At 40.5% G+C, this 26086-nt stretch overlaps 1 protein-coding gene across 13 annotated transcripts in view; it reads left to right on the top strand.

Annotated features, from left to right (window-relative positions):
• zbtb38 (zinc finger and BTB domain containing 38) overlaps positions 1-26086 on the top strand; it is a 140693-nt gene that overhangs the window by 74068 nt on the left and 40539 nt on the right. For 4 of the 13 annotated variants that reach the window (XM_043702815.1, XM_043702816.1, XM_043702819.1 and 1 more), the window contains one exon: positions 23300-23392. The exons of 1 other annotated variant lie outside the window; for it this stretch is intronic. In XM_043702815.1, the coding sequence (XP_043558750.1) occupies positions 23390-23392 (3 nt within the window). In that variant the 5' untranslated portion in view covers positions 23300-23389. 8 more of the 13 variants (XM_043702821.1, XM_043702820.1, XM_043702822.1 and 5 more) reach the window with 8 other exon arrangements.

The following is a 26086-nucleotide window of genomic DNA, read 5'->3' on the forward strand; positions in this document are numbered from 1 at the left end:
TCTTCGCTGTCCACTACACCTCCACTTTTGGTGTCATCTGCAAACTTACTAATTGTACCTCATGCTCGCATCCAAATCATTTATGTAAATGACAAAAAGTAGAGGGCCCAGCACCGATCTTTGTGGCACTCCACTGGTCACAGGCCTCCAATCTGAAAAACAACCCTCCACCACCATCCTATGTCTTCTACCTTTTGAGTCAGCTCTGTATCCAAATGGCTAGTTCTCCCTGTATTCTATGAGATCTAACCTTGCTAATCAGTCTCCTAGGGGGAACTTGTCGAACGCCTTACTGAAGTCCATATAGATCACATCTACTGCTCTGCCCTCATCAATCTTCTCTGTTACTTCTTCAAAAAACTCAACCAAGTTTGTGAGACATGATTTCCCATGCACAAAGCCATGTTGACTATCCCGAATCAGTCCTTGTCTTTCCAAATACAGGTACATGTACATAGATGAACCCAATTTGAGCGTCCTTCAATTTTAACTGAGAATTGTGGTGTTAGCAAGATTTGAAAGGGGCTGCTCCAGCGTTGACCTGGTTTCTTTCCCAATTTTTGACCAGCACATAATCCCCTGGGTTTACTCGTGGATGTTGGGAGGCTTTAGTTTCTTCCTCAGCGAGTGAAGAAACTTCAGAGAAAGGGTTAACTGTTTCAAGTAGTTCTGAATTTGCTCCCCCAATACACAGAGGTGTACACCTTCTAGGGGTTAATCATGTTGGCCGAGCATAAACTATCTCTGCAGCTGACCGTCATGTAGACAGAGAATAGGGAGACCATATGCAGGCAGATGAGGTTAGTTTAGAATGGCATCCTGGTTGTTAGAGACATGGTGGGCTGTAAGGTCTGCTCGCATGCTGTACTGTTCTATGTAATAAGTAAATTTGGGGGGGCGGGGGAACTCTACGAGTAAAGAAAATAAACCTGGTTCAAATCTGAAATAAGCAACAAAATGGAGCTAGGTTACAGTGTCAGATTCTGGGTTGAGTACATGAAAACCAAGTAATTAGAAATGGTGGGTAACTGATCTTTAATCAGTCTGACAACTCCAAAATGATTAAAATCTCAAGACTGTGCCTCAAACTGGTAAATATGAGCCCTAGGCCCAAGTGTTGTTTTTATCAGGAATCCAAATTGTAAAGGCATGGCAATGTGCAACAAGATGATGGTCCTCTTGTCCATGTGACCATTAGGTATAGGAGCAGAGTAGGTCATTCAGCCAAACCCCCCTCCCCCACTGTTCAGTGAGGTCATGGATGATCATGTCTTCAGGAAGGATGGGTGACAATAAGAACAGAGGCCTGAGTTGGATAATCAGCTGTGATCAGATTGAATGGCAGAGAAGTGCTTGCTCCTGTTTCTATGATCTGATAATCCTCTGATTATTCCTGCTTTATCTCTATCTCTATAATCCTTGATTCCCTTACTGATTTAAAAAAAAATCTATTTCAGCCTTGAATGTACTTAACGTCTCAGCCTCGATAGCCCTCTGTGGTAAAGAATTTCACAGATTCGGTCCTGTTGGAGAGAAGAACTTCCTCCCCATCTCTATCTTAAATTTGTGACTCCTTGCCCTGAGATTATACACTGTGACTGTAGACTTCCTAACCCCCAACCCTCCACAAGAGGAAGCAATCTTTCCATATCTACCCAGTCAAGCCCTCTGGAAAGGATGAAAGATCTGGAGACCATTTGCTAGAAAATGGTAATTTCATAAATTAGTGTTTATGGTAGAGGTTGTGAATTGTATATTGACAGAGTCAATGGCCACGAAAAGCTTCCATTCTCTTGAACTCTTGCTGTTTTGCCACTGCTGGAATGACATTGCCCTGGGCACTCCTACAACCTGCCTTGTTGAGAGTGGACTAAGGTGTCACCATTGTGGCAAGTAGTGGATTAAAGAACAGGAAAAATATAAAGAATCCTGGTATTGGGAGAAAACTAAGTGCTTTTTAGGAGGGCTTGCTTTCTGAGTGGTTTGGAGCTATGACTTGCTCAAGGAGAGGAGGAAAATCCTATTCCTGTTGTAGGGTGTGTCACTTGGTAACTCAGCAGCGGCCAAATGAGTAACATCTGTCTTTCTTTTCTGAAAATATTCAAACATTACTGTATCTGCATCTCATGGATTTGGCTTTCACCACTCTCCAAGAGGAGTTAGCAAACTGCATTGGCAGAGTGTGTGGTGTTCTTGATGTTATAGAAGTCCTGCTTAATGTTGTTAATTCTGTCAAATCCAGGTGATGCTGATGTCACACTGTTTGAGGAACCTGGTAATATTGTCTCATTGGTTATTTAAAATTAAAAATCACACAACACCAGATTTCTGTGCTGTGTGACTCTATGATTCTGAGTGACAGGTTTTCAGGTTTAGATCCTACATAAATACAGTCTGTCCTTTAGGCAAATCAGTAGTGATTTGACATGCTTGTTGACTTGCTGATCTCCTCTTAACGGTGCAGCAGTGAGTTGCTGTCTGTCTTTCATTCTAGCTGCCTAACAGGGAGAATCTTGCTTGGCTGTTGTTTTATATTTTCTTGGCTCAATTGATGGCCCTCAAAGATCAGCAAGGCGGCCTTTGTGTGAAACCACAGAAAGTAGGGGAGATACTAAATGAATATTTTGCATCAGTATTTACTGTGGAAAAGGATATGGAAAATATAGACTGTAGGGAAATAGATGGTGACATCTTGCAAAATGTCCAGATTACAGAGGAGGAAGCGCTGGATGTCTTGAAACGGTTAAAGGTGGATAAATCCCCAGGACCTGATCAGGTGTACGAGAACTCTGTGGGAAGCTGGAGAAGTGATTGCTGGGCCTCTTGCTGAGACATTTGTATCATCGATAGTCACAGGTGAGGTGCCGGAAGACTGGAGGTTGGCAAACGTGGTGCCACTGTTTAAGAAGGGCGGTAAAGACAATCCAGGGAACTATAGACCAGTGAGCCTGACCTCGGTAGTGGGCAAGTTGTTGGAGGGAATCCTGAGGGACAGGATGTACATGTATTTGGAAAGGCAAGGACTGATTCGGCTTTCCAGCAAACACTCAGTTCTGAACACTATTGAGTTCCTGCCTTGAGACAAGCACATTGGAATGACAACTGAATGAGGTTTGGGGTTTTCCTTTTCGAGCTATAGAGTCATACAACATGGCCCTGCCCAAAACGTCAACTCTCTTGCTCCTCGGATGTTGCCTGACTTGTTGTGCTTTATCACCACAGACCCTTCAGGCCAATTCAGTTCCCAAACTAAACTTGTCCCACTTACCTGCATTTGGCTCATATCCCTCCAAACCATTCCTATTCATGTACCTATCCAAATGTCTTATAAACAGTGTAACTGCAACTGCACCTACCACTTCCTCTTGCAGTTCATTCCACACATGAATCATGCTGTGTAAAACAAAAAAAGTTGCTCCTTGTGTCCTTTTTAAATCTTTCTCCCCTTACCTTAAAAATATGCCCCTAGTTTTGAACTCCCCATCCTTAGGGAAAAGACCTTTTGCTATTCACCTTACTTATGCCTCTCATGATTTTATAAAGCTCTATGATGTCACTCCTCAACCTCCTATGCTCTAGTGGAAAAAGCTCTCAGCCTATCTTTATAACGCAAATCCTCCAATCCCAGCAACATCCTGGTAAAAAGTTTCTGCACCCTCCCCAGTTTAATAATATAAATTGCCCTTCCTGTAACAGGGTGACCAGAACTGCACACATCTCCTGCTTTTTTTGGGGGCGGGGGTTTCTCCTGATCATCTGGACATCCTTTCCCACAAAACCATGTCTCCTCTGGCAAAACGGTGATGATGACAAACCTGTTCATTGTGAATTTCTTTAATTCTCTAGAGATGAATTGGGTTCCATTGTCATACACTGTTCTTTGAGGAATCCATTTAGCAGCAAACAAAACATGGTGTGATGAATGCTGAAGTTGTGAAGTCTTTCACCTCTTGGATAAATGAGAATTTTGATTAGCTGTCTGCAATTGAGGGGGCATTCTTGATTTTGAGTGAATAGTTCAACTTTACAATATCTTCTGGACTCGTTGTTAGCAATCACTCATTAATGAGTGTGATTGTCCACCCAGAAACGCCTGTGTCACTGGTCACATGTCCTTTGGGTCCATGTGTTGTTGATGAATCCAATCCTAGAGCTGCGTCTCCAATCATGCATTTGGCAGGTGTTTCCAGGACGTGGAAGTGGTCCATGACCTGCAGACTGTTGGAATTCCTTTCTTCAGTTCGTTTTTTTCTGTACTTCCTCTGGCTGACTGGTGTTTTCAAAGAATTTCTGTCCCTTCATACAACAGGTTCCTCCAAGTCCGTTTCTTCTGAACAAGGGTCTCCGATGCATTGATATTGTTGCATTGCATGAGGGAAGCTTTTAGGGAATCTTTGAGACACCTCCTTTGTCTTCCTGTTGCTCAATTGCCTTCCTCGAGCTGGGCGAAGATGATTTGCATTGGTATTCAGAACTCTGCCTTCCGAAACATGTGTCCAGCCCGGGGGAGTTGGTTTTGGATGATCACGAACTCGATGCAGGTGCTGTTGTTTGCTTCAAGGATGCACACGCTAGCAAGCCAGTCACCCCCAGCTGATGCAGACTTTTACTCACAGTGGGTGGTACATGTATGGAATGAGCTGCCAGAGGAAGTAGTGGAGGCTGGTACAATTGCAACATTTAAGAGGCATTTGGATGGGTATATGGATAGGAAGGGTTTGGAGGGATATGGGCTGAGTGCTGGCAGACGGGACTAGATTGGATTGGGATATCTGGTCGGCATGGACAGGTTGACCCAAAGGGTCTGTTTCCATGCTGTGCATCTCTATGACTCTATAAGGGTCTTTGAAATGGCATCTGTACATAGTCCAAGTTTCAGAACCATATAGAAGAGCCGGAAGGATAACTATCTTTAGTATCAGTGCAAATGTCAGGTTGTCAAAGGCTGTCATCCTGAGGTTTCCAAAGATGGTACTCACAGATTGGATGTGAAGTTGGATCCTGAAGAAGGGCTTATGCCCGAAACGTCGATTCTCCTGTTCCCTGGATGCTGCCTGATCTGCTGCGCTTTTCCGGCAACACATTTTCAGCTCTGATCTCCAGCATCTGCAGTCCTCACTTTCTCCTCTCTGTGTTAATGCCAGCCTTAGATGAGAGGTAGCTTGCTAGGTAGGGGAAATGTTAAATACTTCGGAGAATTCTCTGTTGATCTTAATGGAGGGATGCATTGAGTTCATAGGAAACAAAGGCAGTTCTCCATTTTGGAAGATTGTTCTGCTCTTTATCCATAAAGGTTCGTTCATGCCAGCTTCTGACATTTGAATTTCATTTTGATTTTCCGACTGCAGGTGGTTAAGCCTGGTGGATGTGGCTTTCCAGTCAAGTTGGTGATTGAACAGATTGTTTTCTAGCCCCTTTTCCCATACAGGATGAACAGAGAGAATTCTGAGTAAGCTGCTCAGTTGTAAAATCAGCTGAAACGCTCTCTTATTCCAAGATTGAAATGACTGTCAAACTTCATCATCTATGTGTTGGTCTGAAGCTAGGGACTTCAAAATCTCTCAATTCTTTGCAGTCACCCATCTCCAGTCCCCACAGGATTTGTGTTGTGTAGAGGTTGAACTCTCTGGGTAGATACCTTGTGCAGGACACCTTTTCATGCGGGAATGCTATTGCACATCAGCCGACTTGTGGCCCTTGACAAAAGTGAGTGCTTACAAATAAACCTGTTGGACAATAACTGGTGTTGTGTGATTTTTAACTTTGTACACCCCAGATCAAAACCAGCATCTCCAAATCATAATCTTTCTTACATTAACTCTTTAAATTGGGTACTCTAGGCCATTCCACTTATAAAGCCCACACTCCATGGTGTGTATTGTCTGGCATGAAGCATCAGCTAGGTGCACCAGAGAGGAGAACTTGGGCAAATCTAATGCCTGTAATAGATCCCACTTTCATTTATCCTTCCAATCATACCCCATGTATTCACAAAGGGAAATCCGTATGGCAATTGATAATATTGGATTGAACCAGTTCTTGAACGTCTGAAAATTATAAACCAGCTGTGCTGTCCTGTAGAATTGGAAAGCAGTGGCAAATCTAGATTTCTTTTAGAGATTCAGAAGTACAGTAAGGAGGTTAGGGTGATGGATAAAACACAATGAAAATAAGTAACCAATAAACCCAAGTTATAGCATTACTATAAAAACTACAAACACGTTGACTTTACAATGAGACTTCATGATGAGGCATTCTCAACCATGGAATAATTTAGAATTACAGTGAATGATAAAACCTGCTATAGTTAGTGGGAAGAGAAACAAATCTCCACAAAGGTTATTTTCCCTTGGCCCGACAACTGAATCGTAATGTTACATCATCAGTCTCTCTTATTTGGACTGCAGCAATGAACAAAGGGCATCTGTGAGTTTCATTTCTGTTTCTGCTTGTATTTCAAAGTTAAACCCTGACTCTGAACTTTCTGCAGTCTTGCTGGTGATTTTCACAGACTGTTGCACATCTGCTCCTAGGTTCCCTCTAATTCTTCTTGCTGCTGTGTGGATCTCTGAGGCCTGTGCACAGCTGCAGCTTTCAGAATTGGAAGCCTATGTGCACACTGATCAGTCTGCAAGGAGCTTCTAAACAGTTGTGTGGCCACATTGTCTAGAGGGAATATTGATCTGTTCCAATGGATTCTGATTGTTTTCCATAATGCACTTAAGGGATTTGGGCAAACTGTTAGCCATCCATTTGGCTTCTCTCTCCTATTTGATGGAACCTGAATGATTTTATGACTCTAACAATTGGTTTCCTTTCTTCCATTCGTTGAGCTCTCTTTCAAGCTTTCCTTTTTATGGGTAAAAGATTAAGTGAAAGAGTCCATGGATTCCTTTTTTAAAAACCATGGATTAATAACTCTGGTTCCTTTTCTAGTTAAAGAGAATTTTTTGCTTCATTGGAATTTTTTTAAAGTTACCCTTTTAAGCTGAAAAGGTCAAGAAGATACCTGGATATTATTCATACGCCATCAATTAAATTGTATATGGAACAGACTGGTATCGATAATCCTTGTGAATTCATTTTTAAAAATGTAAGAAGCCTTCAAGCCTAACACATACCAAACTCTGCTCAAGTTGGTACAGGGTAGAACCATTATCAATTCAAGTACAAATGATCAATCATGAAATGGAACATCATCAAATAAGAGACAGATGTTATGTGATCTTAAAGTGACCCAAAAGAGAAAGAGGAGGCTACTGAACTTTTTTCTAAAAGCTTGTTAGGATAAAACCTAATAAGTAACCCAAGGTAAAGCATTACTATAAAAACTACAAACACTTTGACTTTACAATGAGACTTCATGATGAGGCATTCTCAACCATGGAATAATTTAGAATTACAGTGAATGATAAAACCTGCTCTAGTTAGTGGGAAGAGAAACAAATCTCCACAAGGTAACCCCCAGAACTCGGTGTATGAAAGAACTAGATTAAGAACAGTATAAACTTAGGAATCTATTTATTGAAAAATTAGAAGTCTTGTCCTCAAACATCACCACCTCTGGTGGAATATTTTGTGTCATAACTGAGAGGGAAGACCTTGGAATATAAAGTAACAACATAATCAGTAATAAGATTCGACATTGGGAAGTAAAATAGTTTCTTTGATGGTCTTTCGTATTACAGTACTGTATACCAATCACTCTGTATTACTACAGTACTGTATACCAATCACTCTGTATTAAATGTTAATTTCTGTTTAACAATAAAATTGTAAAAGTTGACCAATCACTTTCATTGCCACTCCATTACCACCCGATGCCTGGAGGAAGAACACCTCATCTTCCACCTCAGAACACTTCAACCCCAGGGCATCGATGTGGATTTCACCAGTTTCCTTATTTCCTCTCCCCCCACCTTACCCCAGTTCCAACCTTCCAGCTCAGCACCATCCTCATGACCTGTCCTACCTGTCCATCTTCCTGCACCACCCTTCTCTCCGACCTATCGCCTTTATCCCCACCTCCGTCCGCCTATCGCACTCTCAGCTACCTTCCCCCCCCCAGCCCCACTCCCCTCCCATTTATCTCTCCATCCCCAAGGCTCCCAGCCTCATTCCTGATGAAGGGCCTTTGCACGAAACGTCAATTTTTCCTGCTCTTCAGATGCTGCCTGACCTACTGTGCTTTTCCAGCACCACACACTTGACTCTAATCTCCAGCATCTGCAGTCCTCACCTTCACCAATCGTTTCATGTAGCCTTCCGTATGTAATTGCATAAATTACCTCTCTCGAGACTCTTTAAATTGGGAGCATGTTTTCGAAAATCATGTCCCAGACCCTTTTTTATTATATCTGGGATACTTTATGGCCTAGCTAACGCCTTTTTTTAAAAAAAGGCAAGCTATTTGGAAGAAGGTAATATTCACCAAAGATTTATTTAGCTATCTAACTTGAAAATAAGTGTTTTGAGATCTGAGTAAACTTAAGTGAGAGGGATTATAAAAGGAATGTTTCTGATCTGGGTTAGCTCTAACCAGGGATTGAGGGCCATAAATCAGTTTATGCTTTACTTTCCTCTCAAACTAGTTTTACATTATAGATGAATGGTTCTCATTCCATTAGCTGTGCTCCTAAATGTAAAGCTGTGGTCTCAAGAACTAGGGGTAAAAGCTCTCCAAGTATATCTATGAATGTTAGCGCCCTGGGTTTGGCCAAGTGAAGGAAGAGGTCTACCTGAACATTTGCACTTTCGGCCTCCACGTAAGATGGCAGATAATATTTTTAAAAGACTGGTTTACATGTGGATGTAGCAAAAAAGTAGAAGGACAAGTCAGGTGTCTCCAGTAACAGGACGCCATAAGTTGATATCGCGGTAGAACTATCAAGATACTTTGCCCATATCTGGGCCACCGCTCTGAGTAACATTCCTGCTGTGTCTCTGGATTTGTCCTTGTCCCTTTTCACTGTGAAAACTATCAACATTTTGTACAAAAAGTCTTTGAAAGGAAAATAACATTGCGATACAAGCAGTAATGGTTACTGCATTCCTTTTATTGTAAACACTTTGAGGCAGGCTGCCTTCTAACACTATGGATACTTCACTGGGAAAGTGGTTTTACATTAATCCTAAAGACCACTATGCGTCTAAGCCTAATGATTACTGAGCTCTGCATTTGAATGTTTAAGCTGTTTTTGGTCATTGTTGTATTACAGAAATTACCATCAACTGACTATCAGCCAATAAGACTTTGCTTCTGGCAAATGGAAATGATGCAATGCTAATCCGTTGTTTCAGGGGGTAGGTAGTATCTAAACTAAAGTCGCGTTTTGGGTTTGGTGACGTGTTCAGGAAAACCAAGCTGGTATCCAGGAATATCCCCCACTGTTGTTACACGGGACTGTTGACATCAATTCTTACAACATCGATTCTCACCTTGCACTTCTAGAGTTCAGGAATAATTATTGAAGCAAAATGAAACAACGTTAAATACATAACACTGGGTGGAGTTCTGTGCTGCTTTGTTTATGAAAACAAATGTGCCAATGCGAAATGTAAAGGAGGGAGGTAACTCAAAGCAGATACAAGTAGTGATTAGCCACTCTTGAAAGGGAAACTGAGTTGCCCACAAAGAGGGAATTTGGACATTGAAACTGATTTTCAATTGACCAGTTTTGAGGAAATGTCAGCCTTTTCAACGTAATATCAGCCAATGTTTTTGATATGTGTATTTTTCCTCCTTGACAACATATAGTTAATTAAATGCTCAGTTGCATCACTGCTATTATGGCATTAACCTAAAGAAGATTACAGCTATAATAACATGGCAATTGAGAACTGGGTGGGAAACATTTTTTTGAGAAGCCTCTCTTTCCCCACCACCACCCCCCTCCAATGTATGTTGCTAAACTCTCTCAGTAGCTACTTAGGCCACAAAATTTTACCATTTTTCATACAGTAATTATTTTCATGCTCCAGACCAGGAGTAAAGCAATCATAATGTCAAATAAAATCTGCGCTTTATATTTGATTGTCTTTGCTTTTTGTTTTTTTTTAAAACTAATCATTTAAAAATAATCTAAAGGAAGTAGAATTTCACAATGCACCCGGGTGTTGTGAGGCCGTGCAACCCTGCAAAAATTTGCAATGCTCTCTGTTTCCATATTAAATATGTTCTGTAAACACCAATGACTGCTCATGTGACAAGAGATCTGCCTGTGTGGTTGTTGGTGCAGAAATAGACCGATTAATACAGCATCGCAGCAGAGAATTTGAGGGACTGAAGGTTTTTAAGATTTTTGCTTTTCAGGGAGAATCTCAATGCTCAAACATTTACTTCAGAATTCAGCAAAAGGTACAAGATTTGTATTAAATTGCATTTGGTGAATGTGACCAAGGATTGCCTGTTTCTGTCAAATACTTCCACCTAATGGTGATGCTCCTGCCATCCTTTTTTATTTTTGCACTGCATTTGCGATGAACTACAACTGGGCTTTTCGAACTGAGCTGTAAAGCAGACTGACTGGACAGGAAGCAGCCAGCTAAACGTGTGGTGTGCATGTTCTCCCATCACTGCAGAATTTGGTTGCACTGCCTTTTATTTTTAATTTGGTGATCGGGGCTCATCTTGCATCATCAGTGCATGACAACAGCATTTTACTGTTGCCTCCTATCCATCTGAATCAGCACCATGTAGTTGACAGCTACTGAATTTAAGGTGAGCTGCCCCTCCCCCTTCCCTAGCTATGGTGCAGTATACAACAAGACTAAGCTTACTACTGCAAACCAAAAATGGCAGACAGGTTTAATACTGCTTCTTTTACGAACGTGCCATGTATTGATTACTGTGTCTGATGTCCTTGTGTTTGAAATGTGAGTATGTAAATACCATGCAGTACGTTGCCTTGACAGCACCAGTGAGTATAGTTTGGACTGTATTACAACATAAAGTAAAAAAGCTTTTTAATTTTTAAAAAATTGCTTAATATAGCTCAAAATAATAGATTACTGAAATACCATCCATGTCCCTTAGTGACTCTGTTTGCAATGAGATTTTGTTTGTTTTTAAAAAAAATTTATTTCCCATTTGTAATGCCAGTCGGTACTGCTGGACAACTCTCCGTCCAAATGTCGTTTCTGTTGGTATTTACCAGAGTTTGTAGAATTGAATTTGTAGATCCAGGTTTATGATGCAAATAGCAGATGTAACCAGTCTATTTTTAGCAGTAGTGCACATTGTGTACCACTGCTTGTATGTTTCTGACTCGTCTTTTTGGCAGTGATATCATGGGTTGATTCTCACCTAGTGTGACAGGCGGCCTTTGCAGTAGTCAGCCTCTGAGCCCTGGGAGAATGGTTTTCGCGCAACAGCTTACACAGGTTTGCAGACGGGCTATTTTTACAGAACAGTCTTGGTGACGATCTGAATTTTCAGGAACACCATTTCTGCGAGAAACACAAGTGCAACAACAGCTTCCTGCACTGGAGAGTTTTGATATTTTTTTTTGGAAAGGTAATTACGGCAGTTGTCCAGTGTTTTTTAAAAAAAATTTCTTGTTTGAAATTTGTAAAAATATTGTATTACGTTTGATGCTTTCTTTTTTCTTCTCCTCACAAATAGATTTTAGCATGCCTGGCGCATAATGTTTCTCCTGGTTGATATTTACGTACAGCTTGCTTTTTATAAAGAAAAAATATTTTCGCTGTGTTTTCAGCTAAGGACGTTTATTGAAAGTGTCTGATTACTCATCAGAATTCACAGTTATTCTATTTTACTCATTCATCCTATGTTGATGTACATAAGCACTGGAAATAGGGGTGGGGAGGGGTTATTACATTTAATTGTAACAACAGCAGAAGGTAAGGTTATGCATAATACTGAGTATGCTGTTGTTTAATGACCTTTAGCATTTTGGTATGCAGCATTTTCATCAGAAACCTTTTGAAGTGTCATTTTCTTTTAAAAAGAAAAATCTGCAGTGAATCTTGGAGGAAAAAAAGGAGGAAAAGTACCTTTGAGAAAACTATTTTCCATTTTTGTGTAAAATGTTGACTTATCAGAAAAAATGCTTTACAGGACATGTATTTCTAAAACATGAGCGCATCTGTGAGGCTCTGCCATTCACTCTCTCTTAGTTTTCAATGGCTCTGAAAAGACTATGGTGCTGTATTTGACAGTAAATTCATAATCGAAACTGTGAGTCCACATATTAATTGTGTCATTCCATATCTTATTGTTCATTTGATTCTAACCAGCCTGCTGTTCTCCAACACTAAGTACGAGGTGAAGAGGTGGAAGTCATACTAAAAATAGATGCGCTAAATTATCGTCACTGAAAGCTGTTTTCTATCTGATTTCCAACCTACATACCTGGAGCATGAACAGTTTATGAAATCAATTGCTTGGCTATTAGTCACTGCTGAGAATACAACATGCTTCCCAATAACTACTGCATAACGACATGTTTCTTTGACAACCACATTCCGTCAGCATGAACAGCTCAAACTAGCATTGGCATCCTGGGATTCTTCCTTCATCTACCTTTTATTTTAAGGTTTGACTTTATTCAGTTACCGACATTCATCTTTGCGCTCACAGTTGACTTGGCATTGCAACAGAAAATTTGGAGTATGACTATAATTTTGCATTAAAATTTGAATGTGTTAGGAGATCAAGACAATAGCAGGCGATGCCCATTTAGGGCGAATTTGAATTTTGGGATTGTGTGGTATTAAATGCATTTATACATTGTGAAGTGAACAGAAAGACCAAACCTTCAATTTTGTTTTTAAATTAATTTTTCACTTTTAACCGTACAATTTGTGTTTTGGTATCTAGTACAATTTGCATTCTGATCTGTCTAGACTATCCTTCTGGATACAATCCAAATAAAGTGCTAACTGTTTGCAAATGCAATAGAATGCAGGGCGGTAAATACCATTCAATGCTGATCAGTGCTGAAAATACTTGAGCTCTTGAACAGGTTTGTTAAAAGTGAAAATTAAATGGTGCTTTCATAATACCGGATAATTTAGATTGTAAAGCTTCTCTAATGCTGTTCAGTGCACGTACTGAAATAAAAATTGCCCTATTTCACTTTAGAGGACATCCGGAGTATAGAGTGATTCATTTTGAATTCCTAGCAGCAGCCATTTTACAAGTAGTTTATATATATTCTGTATTTCTGCAGTTGGTTTCAAAATGGCTGTTTTCTGTTGTGGTTGAGTGTTCACAGTCTTCTGATATGCTGTAAGAAATAGGAATTATTGAACTTGTCCACTGACCAAATCAAGTAACATTCTTTAAATTTAACTTCCAAAATAGCTTTTCCTTTTAAGTGTTAAATCAACAGCGATTGTACTAATTCCTAGAAGTATCTTCAAAGAATGATATGGTTTTTCTAAGTAAGACTTCAAAGATTACGAAATGGCTGCGACCTTCAGATGGGTGGCATAATAATGTTGCCGACAGATAACTGGCAAAATATTTACTTTTACAGTTATAACATGACAATAAATAGGGTTGTTGCAAGAGAATCACCTTTCAAATGAAAGACATTCTAATCTAAATTTTTCCTTTTCTGTATCTATGCTATGTTTTGATTGTAGTAGCAGAGTGACCTACTTAATTTGTAGATCCTGAAGTAGATTTTTAAAAAAAATATCCATGTTGCTTGCTCGTTACTTCAGGGTATAAATATGCTGGTCAAAAACAATAAACTTACCTATAACATTTTGAGAATTTGTTCAGAGGCGAGCTGGTGGGTAAGAGAGGTAATAGGTGATGCTAATCAAATGAGTTGATGAGCAGATTGCATCAAAACCTTAGCTTCCAAACCCCAATAATATTTAAGCAGTGTTTGGACACTGGAAAAGCTGAATTGATAGTTCTGCAGCAGTACTGTGGAATCAGGTCATGCATAGCATATGTTGCAATGTTGTGCTGAGCAGAGCATTTGCAGTTACAGCAGAATTCAGCACTTTTTTCAGTAGAATTTAGACCACATGTGAACTAATAGTTTATAGTCAACCTCACGTGGTTTGAATGTGTGCACAGACTCTCTATTCTTCTGTCTGAAAAGACATTTGTTCCTTTTGTGTGGGTAATTGTCTCCTCTTCCACAGCAATCAGGTATGAATCTTGGTTGACACTATATGACTCAGCGCTAGTGGGAACTGTTGTTGTCATTGACTTCAAAGATTTACATAAATAGACTTTATTTTTTCTGTACAAAGAGGTAACTTCTCTCTCACTCTAGTAATTTCTCCCACCACACAGATTTTAGTTGAGGGGGGTCATGGTACTAGATTTTAAATGGGAGGGATCATGGTGATCTATTTTATTCTGAAACTGTCTGTGAGAGGTGGTCCACAGGAGAATTTTAGATCCCAGTTTTTCTGCACACACATTGCTACAGAAGACGCTGAACAAAAACAGCTCTTAACCCCAGCATACGGCTGAAGTTGAGGAACTCAACAGGATAGGCTGGAGAGGAAAGACCCTGGGAGTTGAAATTTTCACAAAACAACTATTTGCTACATTAAATATAAATGCAATTTTAATATAGAATGGAATAGGGGCTTTTGATAATTCAATAATTTCTGCAGCAGTTTTTCTTTCAAAAAAGATGATTATCTTTCAGTTACAGAGTAACTGTAGTAGTATGAAATGTTGATAAGGATCAAGAATGTTTCTGGGCTTTACAAGACCTTGGATTTCTTGCGGATTTTTTTTTAGATCATTTTGTGTATAATAGGAACGAGGAGGTGTATTCAATCCGTAGTATTTTTAAAAGGAAAAAAATAGACAGCTAAAACACAATTAACTCAATGTTTTCAGGAACTTCAGGGTAAAGTCTGACAAGATTCGGATGTGAATATAGGAGGATTGGTAAGTAAGTTCGCAGATGACACCAAAATTGGCAGTGTAATATATAGTGAAGAAGGTGATCTCAGAATATACCTCAGAAGGACTTTGATCAGACGGGCTGAGAAGCGGCAGATGGAGTTTAATTTTGATAAGTGAGGTGTTGCATTTTGAAAAGGCAACTCAGAGCAGGAATTATACACTTTATGGTAAGATCCTGGGCAGTGTTGCTGAACAAAGAGACCTTGGAGTGCAGGTTCATAGTTCCTCGAAAGTGGAATCGCAGGTAGACAGTGATAAAGAAGGCATTGGGTAAGCTTGCCTTTATTGGTCAGTGCATTGAGTTTGGAAGGTGCGATGTTATGTTGCGGCTGTACAGAGACATTGGTTAGGCCACTTTTGGAATACTTTATTCAATGCTGATCTGCCTGATATAGGATAAATGTTAAACATGAAAGGGTGCAGAAAAGATTTACAAAGATGATTTCAGGGTAGGAGAGTTTGAGCTATAGGAAAAAGCTGAACGGGCTGGGGCTGTTTCCCCTGACATGTCAGGGGCTGAGGGGTGACCTTACAGAGGTTTGTAACATCATGAGGGGCATGGAGAGGGTAAACAGCCAAGGTCTTTTCCCAGGGGTGGGGGAGTCCAAAACTAGAAGGCACAATTTTAGGGTAAGAGGGGAATGATTTAAGAGAGCAACGTTTTCTCGCAGAGGGTGGTGTGTGTATGGATTGCACAGTCAGAGGAAGTGGTGAAGGTTGGTACAATTACAGCATTTAAAAGCCATTTGGATGGGTACATGAATAAGAAATATTTAGAGGGATATGGACCAAATGCTGGCAAATGGGACTTTGTACTGAAGAAGGAACAAATTTACTTTCTCAATTAAGTACGTCACTACAACAGTTACTTTCTTGTTACTATAGTTAGAAATATATTTAATCCTTTATCCATTTTTAGGTAAATTTTCTACTCCATAAATGATCATTCAGTTAGTCAAATTTGATTGTAAGTTTTTACCAATTTTTAATTCTAGCTCCATTGTTTGTGACCAGGTTCTTTTTGCCAAAATGTAGCAGACAAAAAGGTAGTAGGGGTGGTTTTAACTTTGGGTAGTAATATGCCATTGGCACCCAGAGCGCTTTAGGGAACATCTCCGAGACACCCGCACCAATCAACCAAATCGCCCAGTGGCTCAACATTTCAACTCCCCCTCCCACTCTGCCGAGGATATGGAGGTGCTGGGCCTCCTCCACCGCCGCTCCCTCACCACCAGACGCCTGGAGGAAGAACGCCTCATCTTCCGCCTCGGAACACTTCAACCCCAGGGCATCAATGTGGATTTCAACAGTTTCCTCATTTCCCCTTCCCCCACCTCATCCTAGCTTCTAACCTCCAGAAACTCGATCCCCTGACCTGTCCGGACTTGTCCGACCTGCCCAGCTCCTTTTCCACCTATCCACTCCACCCTCTCCTCCCTGACCTATCACCTTCATCTCCTTCCCCACTGACCTATTGTACTCTATGCCACTCTCTCCCCACCCCCACCCTCCTCTAGCTTATCTCTCCACGCTTCAGGCTCTCTGCCTTTATTCCTGATGAAGGGCTTTTGCCCGAAACGTCGATTTTGCCTGTCCTCGGATGCTGCCTGAATTGCTGTGCTCTTCCAGCACCACTGACCCATAACTACCTATCTAGTCTTAGAGTTATAGAGATGTACAGCATGGAGACAGACCCTTTGATCCAAATTGTCCATGCCGACCAGATATCTGAATTTAATCTCATCCCATTTGCCAGCATTTGGCTCATGCCCTTCTCAAGCCTTCCTATTTATATACCCATCCAGATGCCTTTAATATGCTGTAATTGTAACAGCTTCCGCCACTTCTCCTGGCAGCTCATTCCATACAGGTACCACCCTCTGCATGAAAAAGTTGCCCCTTAGGTCTCTTTTATATCTTTCCCCTCTCACATGAAACCTATGTCCTCTAGTTCTGGACTCCCTCTAATGTTTTTTGTCCCTTTGTATTTCTCAACACTATCTATACAGACTCCACATTGTCAAACCTAATATCCTTTCTCACTATTGTGTTAATTTCCTCTTTTTTTTAACCAGCAATGCCACTCCACTACCTTTTCCTTTTTGCCTGTCCTTCTTAAATACTGAATACCCTGTGACATTCTGTTTCCGTTCCTGGACACCCTGCAGCCATGTCTCCGTAATCCCAATTATATTGTACACGTTTACATCTATTTGTGCAATTAGTTCATCTACTTTATTGCAAATTTGCCGTGTATTAAGGCACAAAGCCTTCAAGCTTGTCTTTTTAACATTTTGTTTTGCTCCCAATATTTTTATCAATAGTCCTGTTTGAATTTTGTCTTCAGTTTCTCTGCCAATCACTTTTCTTCCCTTTTTTTCTACCTTTTTTTTGTTTTTGTCCTTGCTCCCTCCCTCCCTCTGACTCCTTACATAGGCTCCCATCCCCCTCGCATATTAGTTTAAACCCTCCCCATCCGCTCTAACAAACATTCACTCGAGGACATCAGTCCAAGTCCTGTGAGGGTGTAACCTGTCCAATTTGTACAGACTAACAAATTGCTCCCCATCCAAACCCTCACACTAAGGGAGTTCCAGTCAATATGGGAGAAGTTAAAACCACCCACAACAACCCCCTAATTTTCACCAAAAAAGAGAAAATGCTGGAAAATCTCAGCAAGTCTGGCAGCATTTGTAAGGAGAGAAAAGAGCTGACGTTTCGAGTCTAACTGACCCTTTGTCAAACCCCCTAACTTTCATATCTTTCCACAGTCTGACTACATATCTCTTCTTCTGTCTCCTGCTGGGAAGTCTGTAGAAGATCCCAGCATTGTGACTGCACCCTTCCTATTCCTGAGCTCTACCCATAATGCCTTGTTTCAAGATCCCTTCAGGGTGTCCTCCCTCAGCACAGCTGTGATTTGCTCCCTAACCAGTAATGCAATTCCCTCACCATCTGGCATATCTCCTATGAGGTTAGCTAGGCCTAAACTACTGTGATCAGACTAAGGTAGGGTTAGGGGAGTCCAAAACTAGAGGGGTATATGTTTAAGGTGAGGGGGAAGGATTTAATAGGCACCTGACAGGCCACTTTCTCACACAGAAGGCGGTGCATATGTGGAACAAGCTGCCAGAGGAAGTGGTAGAGGTGGGTATAATTACAACATTTAAAAGATATTTGGACAGGTGTATGAATAGTAAAGGTTTAGAGGGATAAGGGCCAAATGCAGGCAAGTGGGACTAGTTCAGTTTAGGAAACCTGATCTGCTTGGATGAATTGGACCGAAGGGCCTGTTTCCATGCTGTATGAGTCTATGACTGTACAGTCATAAAGTGTGGACTGCAGCAGATTATATAGCTCCACCCAGAGGCAATCACAGCTATAATGGACAGGATTTCAAGCGTGGAATTCAAGCAATTGAATCATACCTAACTTTTCGTTAAAAAACGTTTAATTTTATACAAGTAGAATGTAACATCGCAACAAAAAATGTACAAATAGGCAAACCATTTTTGGCAGTGACGTGGTTAATTCAACATATAGAAGGCTAATGCTTTGAAATATGATTTACCCATGGAAACTTTAGTATTCCCTGGAAGTGTTGGCCACTTCTTGAGGTGGTTTATTTTGACTGGACTCTTGATCATATAGTTCAGAAGTATTGGGAAATTATAAATTGCATGTTGCAATGTAGGGGATGTAAATGATCAATTTAGCAAATTAGAAGATTATGATTATGGAAATAGTGAGTGTACGTAATCCATGAGTGTCAGAGATTTCAGTTGTCTGATCCTAATTTTCATATTTAATTATAGCAGCTGCTTCATTAAATAGCTGTTGTATGCCATTCTTACAGAACATTGACAGTTCTGAAGTGAACGTAATTACAAAGATGTGTCCACATGACAATACATGGTTGTGAGTGTACTTTGGCATACTGAGTGATAGAGCAATTTGCATCTGTATGCATGTCTGAAAATTAGAGATTATAAACTGCTGAGCAAGTTTGGCCCCATATGCTCAGTGCAAGCCCAGAAACTTCCCAGAAATAATACATCCTCCAGCCGATGCTGCAGATGATTGTTTCAGTTTCTGCCTTCACAGAATATAGTTCAGGTTATCATAGAAACATAGAAGACAGGAGGAGGCCGTTCAGTCCCAAAATCTGGTTCTACTATCCATCATGATCATCCATCTCAATAGACTGTTCCTGCTTTCTCCCTCATACACCATTCATCCAGGTGCTGTATCCAAACTCCTCCATGAAATCATAATGTTTTTACCATCAAGATCATTCTGCCCATCCTACTCATGTTGACTCTAGAAGGAAGTATCACCTCACTCTCATCATGTTAATAATTTCCCATGTTTCTTTATCATAAAGAGAAAGCTGATTTCTCTTTTTAAATAAAAACCTATTGCAGATCCTGCTTACACTGCTGTTGTTAGCACAGGTATGATTTGGGTTTTTAAGAAATGGCTGTACCTTTCTCTTCATTCTTCCCACAGTCAACTTAAATTACTCTAGCTACCAAATTGCTGACAAATCAAACCAGACTTTTGCTAATTACTTTCTCAAAAGACTCCTTAATTTTAAATATCATTTGCATTATTTTCTATTCTAGTATCTCAGATTCTCTAGTTTATTTGGAATCTCTCAGTACTCTCTCTTCCCCCATAAATTTAATGTCCTCTTTTTGATGTTGGGTGTCCAAAACTGAATACAGTGTTCTAACTCTGACCTAACCTTTTTTTTATGCATTTACTCTTTAAATTGGGTACTCTAGGCCACTCTACCTATAAAGCCCACATTCCATGGTGTCTATTGTCTGGCATGAAGCATCAGCTTGGTGCACCAGAGAGGAGAACTTGGGCAAATCTAATGCCTGTAATAGATCCCACTTTCATTTATCCTTCCAGTCATACACCATGCATTATAAAGGGAAAATATTATCAATTGCTATACAAATGATACTGGATTGAACCAGTTATAAACCAGATAAAAACAATGACTGCAGATGCTGGAAACCAGATTTTGGATTAGTGGCGCTGGAAGAGCACAACAGTTCAGGCAGCATCTAAGGAGATTCCTGATGAAGGACTTTTGCTCAAAACGTCGATTTTGCTGCTCCTCGGATGCTGCCTGAACTGCTGTGCTCTTCCAGCACCACTAATCCAAAATCCAGTTATAAACCAGTTCGACTGAACTGAAGAATTGGAGAGGAGTAGCAAACCTTGTTTTCTTCTTGAAAATCAGAAGCACAGAAAGGAGGTTAGGGTGATGAATAATCTAGATGTGTGTACAATTTTTTATTGACTCTACAACTGAATCGACAAACTCTTTATACAATTACAGTATCAGATGATAGTGTGGGCAATGGCTAAAGCAAGTCGTCTCAACATAAAACTGGACGCTCTCAATTAAAGACACTGCAAGCAAGGCAGTGATGAAATGCAAAGAGACCAAGTTTGCTACAGGTCAAAAGTCAACAGGGATCAGTCCAGACCTGTTGTGCATATTGAACAGAGGTGCTCAACCTTCACAATAGAAGTCGTTATGACCCAAAACCTGTCAAGAGGTACGCTGACAGAACAAAAGGAAAAGACATTCTGTTTGCATATTCCCTAGCTTCAGACTCCTTGGCACCTTGTATTGACCACAGAGAAGGTGATATGTGCACCTGGGATGACTTGGCCTAACCTCATTGGGTGCTGTGGCCCCTGCCTAGTCACCCCATTTTGGCTGAAGCCAGAGAATATTCCAGAAGGGCTCAGAAAGGGATAAGAACAAACATCTGGTGACAATTCTGTGCAAAGAATCAACCAGCCTGCTGAGACCTGCAACCCGTGGTGATGGAAGGAAGATGTGCAAGATCCACCTTTGTATCAAAGAAAACCCTGAATTTCCCTGTTGACAGAACAGCCGTATCATTTTCACCAGCGCGGGTAATATGTGATTTTTCAGGTAGTTAGCCTAATTTGGGGAAAAGTATGTTGTGCGAGTCATTTCCTTAACATGCAAGTGTTTAAACAAAACTAAGTTTTACACCCACAGTACTTTTCTTTTGTCTCACAAAGTAACAGTCTCAGGGTAAACACATTTTTGGGTAATAAATTGATCAAAGTGTCTGTATAGAATATTTCACAGGCATCAAAAGGTAGGTATTACAAACATTTATTCTTGTGTACTGTACCATCAAGGCTACTTCGCACAACCTAGAATTGCTAGATCTCTGATTTTGATGATTACTCATCTCTGAAACGTGATAAAAGACTACAATTGTGAAGTGTTTAAACAAAAAACTTGTCACCTTCCTTAGGCTCAATATTCAATCTTATGAATACCCTTACAAATTCTTCTCAATAGTCCTGATTGCATATGTTGAGTAATTGTATGTCCTACTTGTGAGTTCAGTTTTTTGGTAGAAGCTACAGTTTTGATTCCACCAATTTTGCATTAATTGTTTTAAAATTATTTCAGTATATTACTGTAAAGACATTTTAAGTTGCTTTCCTGTTGCAGTAGACACTAAAGGTAGAAGTTCCATTTTTATAGCTCCTTTACAAGACTGAAAGATTACCAAACCTGTTTTGCAGCCAATTAAGAACTTTTTTGAAGCTTAATCACGGTTGTGGGAGATGTGATCCTTCACTACTGTATTTTAAGGACGTGCTGTAGTTGCGTTCCAGTGAAACTTTGTTTAATAGAAAATCACTTAATAAAATAATGGGGCCTATGGGAAAAGTGGGGCTTGGGGTAGACCAGCAAAAACATCTATAAACAAAATGAACATCCTTGTGGAGCTGTTATTCACAAGACAAGTGAATTCATGACTTTTCAAATAATTCAAAGGGATCCACTTGTTCTGACATTACTCATTGATCTATGAGATTCTTCATCAGACTGGACATTTGTTTTATTTTGAAGTACTCTGTTTCTTTGACCACATGTCTAGCTATCATGCCATTGTCCTGGTTTTATCACTACTTTTGGATTATTGTTCCACTTTTTGTTCCTCTGTTACCCTCACTGAGACAAGATAACACTGATTAGTCATTGGTCAAAAGTTAACCTTTTTGAATTCAGCAAAATATCATAAACTCAGCAAAGCCAGTATCACAGACTGCAAGGCACAATAATTTAGATGTGTAGGTACAGCTGTCTCTTTGCTGTTCTCTGATTTTGCTGGGGATGTGGAAATAAAGTTAGTTGAATGATGCGGTTCTGAGAAAGGGTCACTGAACCCGAAATACTAACTTTGATTTCTTTCCACAGATGCACCAGACTTGCTGAACTTTTCCAGCAATTTCTGTCTTTGTTAGTTGAATAATGTTGATTACAGGAAATTCACATAGCAAGTCCTTTCAGTGCAGTGGACATAACCAAGATGACCAATGAGGAACAGATGGCTTTCCTTTTTCATTTTAAGAATTAAGGAATGATTATGCACTTTTTTTTGGAATTCCTGAAGTTGATTTTGAGGAAGTTTTGAGCAGTTTAAGATTGCTCCTTGCACATGCTGTGTTTGAGTACTCAGTAAGGGGGAGATGATGGCCAAGTGATATTATCACCAGTCTGTTAATCCAGGGATCAAGTAATGCTCTGGGGAACTGAGTTTGAATCTTGCCACAGCATTGATGGAATTTGAATTCAATAAAAATCTGGCATTAAAGAGTCTAATGATACATTGTCGATTGTCAGAAAAAAGCCCATCTAGTTACCTAATGTTCTTTGGGGTAGGAAACTGCCATCCTTACACTTGGTCCGGCCTACATGTGACTCCAGACCCACAACAATATGGTTGACTCTTAATTGCCCTCTGGGTAATTAGGGTTGGGCAATAAATGCTGGCCTAGCCAGTGATGCCATCATCCTGTGAATGAATTTTTAAAAATTACATGAAAAGTACTAACGGTTTTATCAATTGTGAAGATCACTATTTGCTGTTACAGATAACTGTGGGCAATCTTCTTTTAGTACTTTTTCTACTGAACTTCATGGAACAGTCAGTCACATGGTTTATGTCCAAATCCTTTATTCAAACTCAACAACAGTATCTTAAATATTTCTTCAAAATCCAGTGTGGTTAGTTTAGCTCCATTTTCAGGTGTTAATAGATTTTACTTGAGATATTGTGTCAGGAAGCTTGCAAAGCAAGCTGCCAGGGTTTGAAATTAAAATTACTATTGAGGTTTGAGCTTTTTCATACAATGTTTCCCATATATACCGAAGTAATCACTCAGCTATGCGTTGGCTTGTTTGTAGATGAGCTGTAGCCCCTCTTAGGTTTTGAAAGCAGCGTAGTTGATTGGGATTTCTTTGGTTACACAACTGAGAAAGATGTTTCCATGTGATGTACATTCATTTGAGTTTTCCTACTTTTCCAGCATCCATCAGTTGGAACTAAATTTGCTGCGCAAGATGCAAATTGCAAGAGGTGCGAGCAATCTGATGACGGCTACAGGGATCTCTGAATCATGGTACCAATATTCACTCTCCTTTACCAATGAGATTAAAGAATTGAGAAATAAACAGATAAATTAAATGTCAAATCCAGGTAGAGAGGGAGGAAGAACATTTGGATTAAGAGACATAGGAGTATGTGGTTTTGGCAGTTTTTAATCTCTCTGATTCAGTTCTCGTTTGAAGGAATGAATCTCTACACTTACAATTGGATCAAACTTTTGAACCAGCTGAAGTTTGTCTAGCAATCATAACAATTAACATGTTAAAACAGCATTTGTACTTTTGCTAAACTTCGCTTTCTAAGGTGAGTAAGGTTAAGATGCAATTTACCCCTGCAATTCTGCACATTGCCACTATTGTCCTGCACATTTTGCATACTTTTTTTCAACCAATCCTGGTTCAATATTGTATGCGCACAAGTGTGGAACAGTAGCAATTATTGAAGCTAGACTCAAAACTGTAGCAAACAAGAAACCGAGGCTCTTATCACTTCCTCTGGGCCAAAAGTCCGGGGTTAAATCCTACCTGCTCTAGAGGTGTGCCATAACATATCTGAACAGGTTGATTAGAAATCACAAAAAGAGGAATTTGTGCTCAAAGTGGATTAAAAGTGATTTAGTTATAGAATCCCTACAGTGTGCAAACAGGCCTTTCGGTCCAACAAGTCCACACCAACCCTCTGAAGAGTAACCCACGCAGACCCATTCCCCTATACCATTTTTTACCCTGACTAATGCATCTAACCTACACATCTCTGAACGCTGTGGGCAATTTAGTATGGCTAATCCACCCTAACCTGCACAATTCTGGATGTACCTTCATAATGTACCTTGAGGACTGTATCCAGTTCTGGGCACAGAGACTGAATTGTTAGAATGAGGATAAAGAATTCTGAGCTAAACTTAGACTCAAATGTTGATTCCGAACAGTCCAAACTGCAGTAACTTGAAACCTGAGTAGCGTTCACACCTGGACCTTGTCTATGCCCAAAACCCCTTCCGGCTTTCTGGTAAACTAGTCATGCATCTGGCTGGTGGATAATAGGCTGCCAAAAAAGGCACAGGGATTCAGATGCTGGAAATCTGAAACAAGCCTCCACAGAAAATGCTTGGTTTTCAGCTGGTCTGGCAGCATATATGCATAGAGAGAAACCCAAATTTACATTTCAAGTCCAGTATGACTCATCCTCAGTTCTGAAGAATAGTCATACCAGACCAGAAATGCTGTTTCTCTCTCCACTGATGCTGTAAGACCTGCTGAGTTTCATTTTGCCACTGCAGCATCACCTGCCAACAATCTCTATTGATCAGGACTCATATTTGACACTTGGACATTTCATGCCACCACAAGCCTCACTCTCACATTTTTAAAGACTAGCAACTATTTAACCTCAATAGCCACATCACCCAAGCAGATTGAAGGACTAGGGTGTTGCAAAATGAAAGCTACTAAACCAGACAGGACAATTGTGCTGACATGGTTTTGGCTAATCTCTTGTTGCAGAGGCTGTGGTCAGCAGAGGTGCTCAAACCATTAAAGCTGATGGTAGGAACAAATTGCGGCAGATGCTGGAATCTGTACTGAAGACAACAAATGCTGGAGATCACAGTGGGTCAGGTAGCATCCATAGAGAGAGAGCAAACTAATGTTTCAAGTTTAGATGACTCTTCATCAGAGCTGAAGTGAATTGTGGGGGGACAGCATTTATGCTGTCAGGGAGTGATGGTGGTGGTGGAGAGAAGATGTTAGTGATTGGAATGTGAGAATGGCAGAACAATGGTGTGTTTCCTACCAGAATTGAAAGGACAGTAAGTGGAATGGGGAAGGGGAAGACATGATAACAAGCTAAAAGAAAGGAAAGAAATGGTTCACAGTTTAAAGGTGTTGAACTTAATATTAAGTCCAGAAGGCTGTAAAATGAGGTGTAAGGTGAGATGTTGTTCCTCCAGTTTGCGCTGTGATTCACTGGAACACTGCAGCAGGCTGAGGAAGACATGTGAGCTTGCGAGCAAGATGTTGTGTTAAATTGACCAGCTACTGGATTCCTGATGAAGGGCTCCTGTCCGAAACGTCGATTTTTCCTGCTCCTCAGATGCTGCCTGACCTGCTGTGCTTTTCCAGCACCACTCTCATCTTGACTCTAATCTCCAGCATCTGCATCCTCACTTTCGCCTAGCTTTTGGAAAGTCAGGTCCTGCTTGCACACAGACTGGAAATCTTCTGCAAAGAGGTCACCTAGTATGCGTTTGGTTGTGGACCACGTTGGGTGTAGCGAATACAATTCACAAGATTGGAGGAGATACAGGTGAAATGCTGCTTCACCTGAAAAGACTGCTTAGACCCTTGGATAGTGAGCATGGAGGTGGCGAAGGGGTAGGTGTTGCACCGTCTGCAGTTCCATGGAAAGGTGTCATGGAAAGGGGGGGGGAGGGCGGGTGGCGGGGGGGTGTTGGTGGTTGTGGAATGGACTAAGGTCTCCTGAAGGGAATGATCGCTGTGAAGTGTACTTTGGTAAGTGTACACTTTGGTAAGTGTAATAAAAAGATGGGGTACTGGGCTAATGGTCGGATACTTGGTAGTGTGGATGAGCAGAGGGATCTTGGTGTCCATGTACACAAATCTTTGAAAGTTGCCACCCAGGTAAATAGTGCAGTGAAGAGGCATATGGCGTACTGGCTTTTATTGGTAGAGGAATTGAGTTCCGGAGT

Source organism: Chiloscyllium plagiosum, chromosome 13 (genome assembly GCF_004010195.1).
Source record: "Chiloscyllium plagiosum isolate BGI_BamShark_2017 chromosome 13, ASM401019v2, whole genome shotgun sequence".
Lineage (NCBI taxonomy): Eukaryota > Metazoa > Chordata > Chondrichthyes > Orectolobiformes > Hemiscylliidae > Chiloscyllium > Chiloscyllium plagiosum.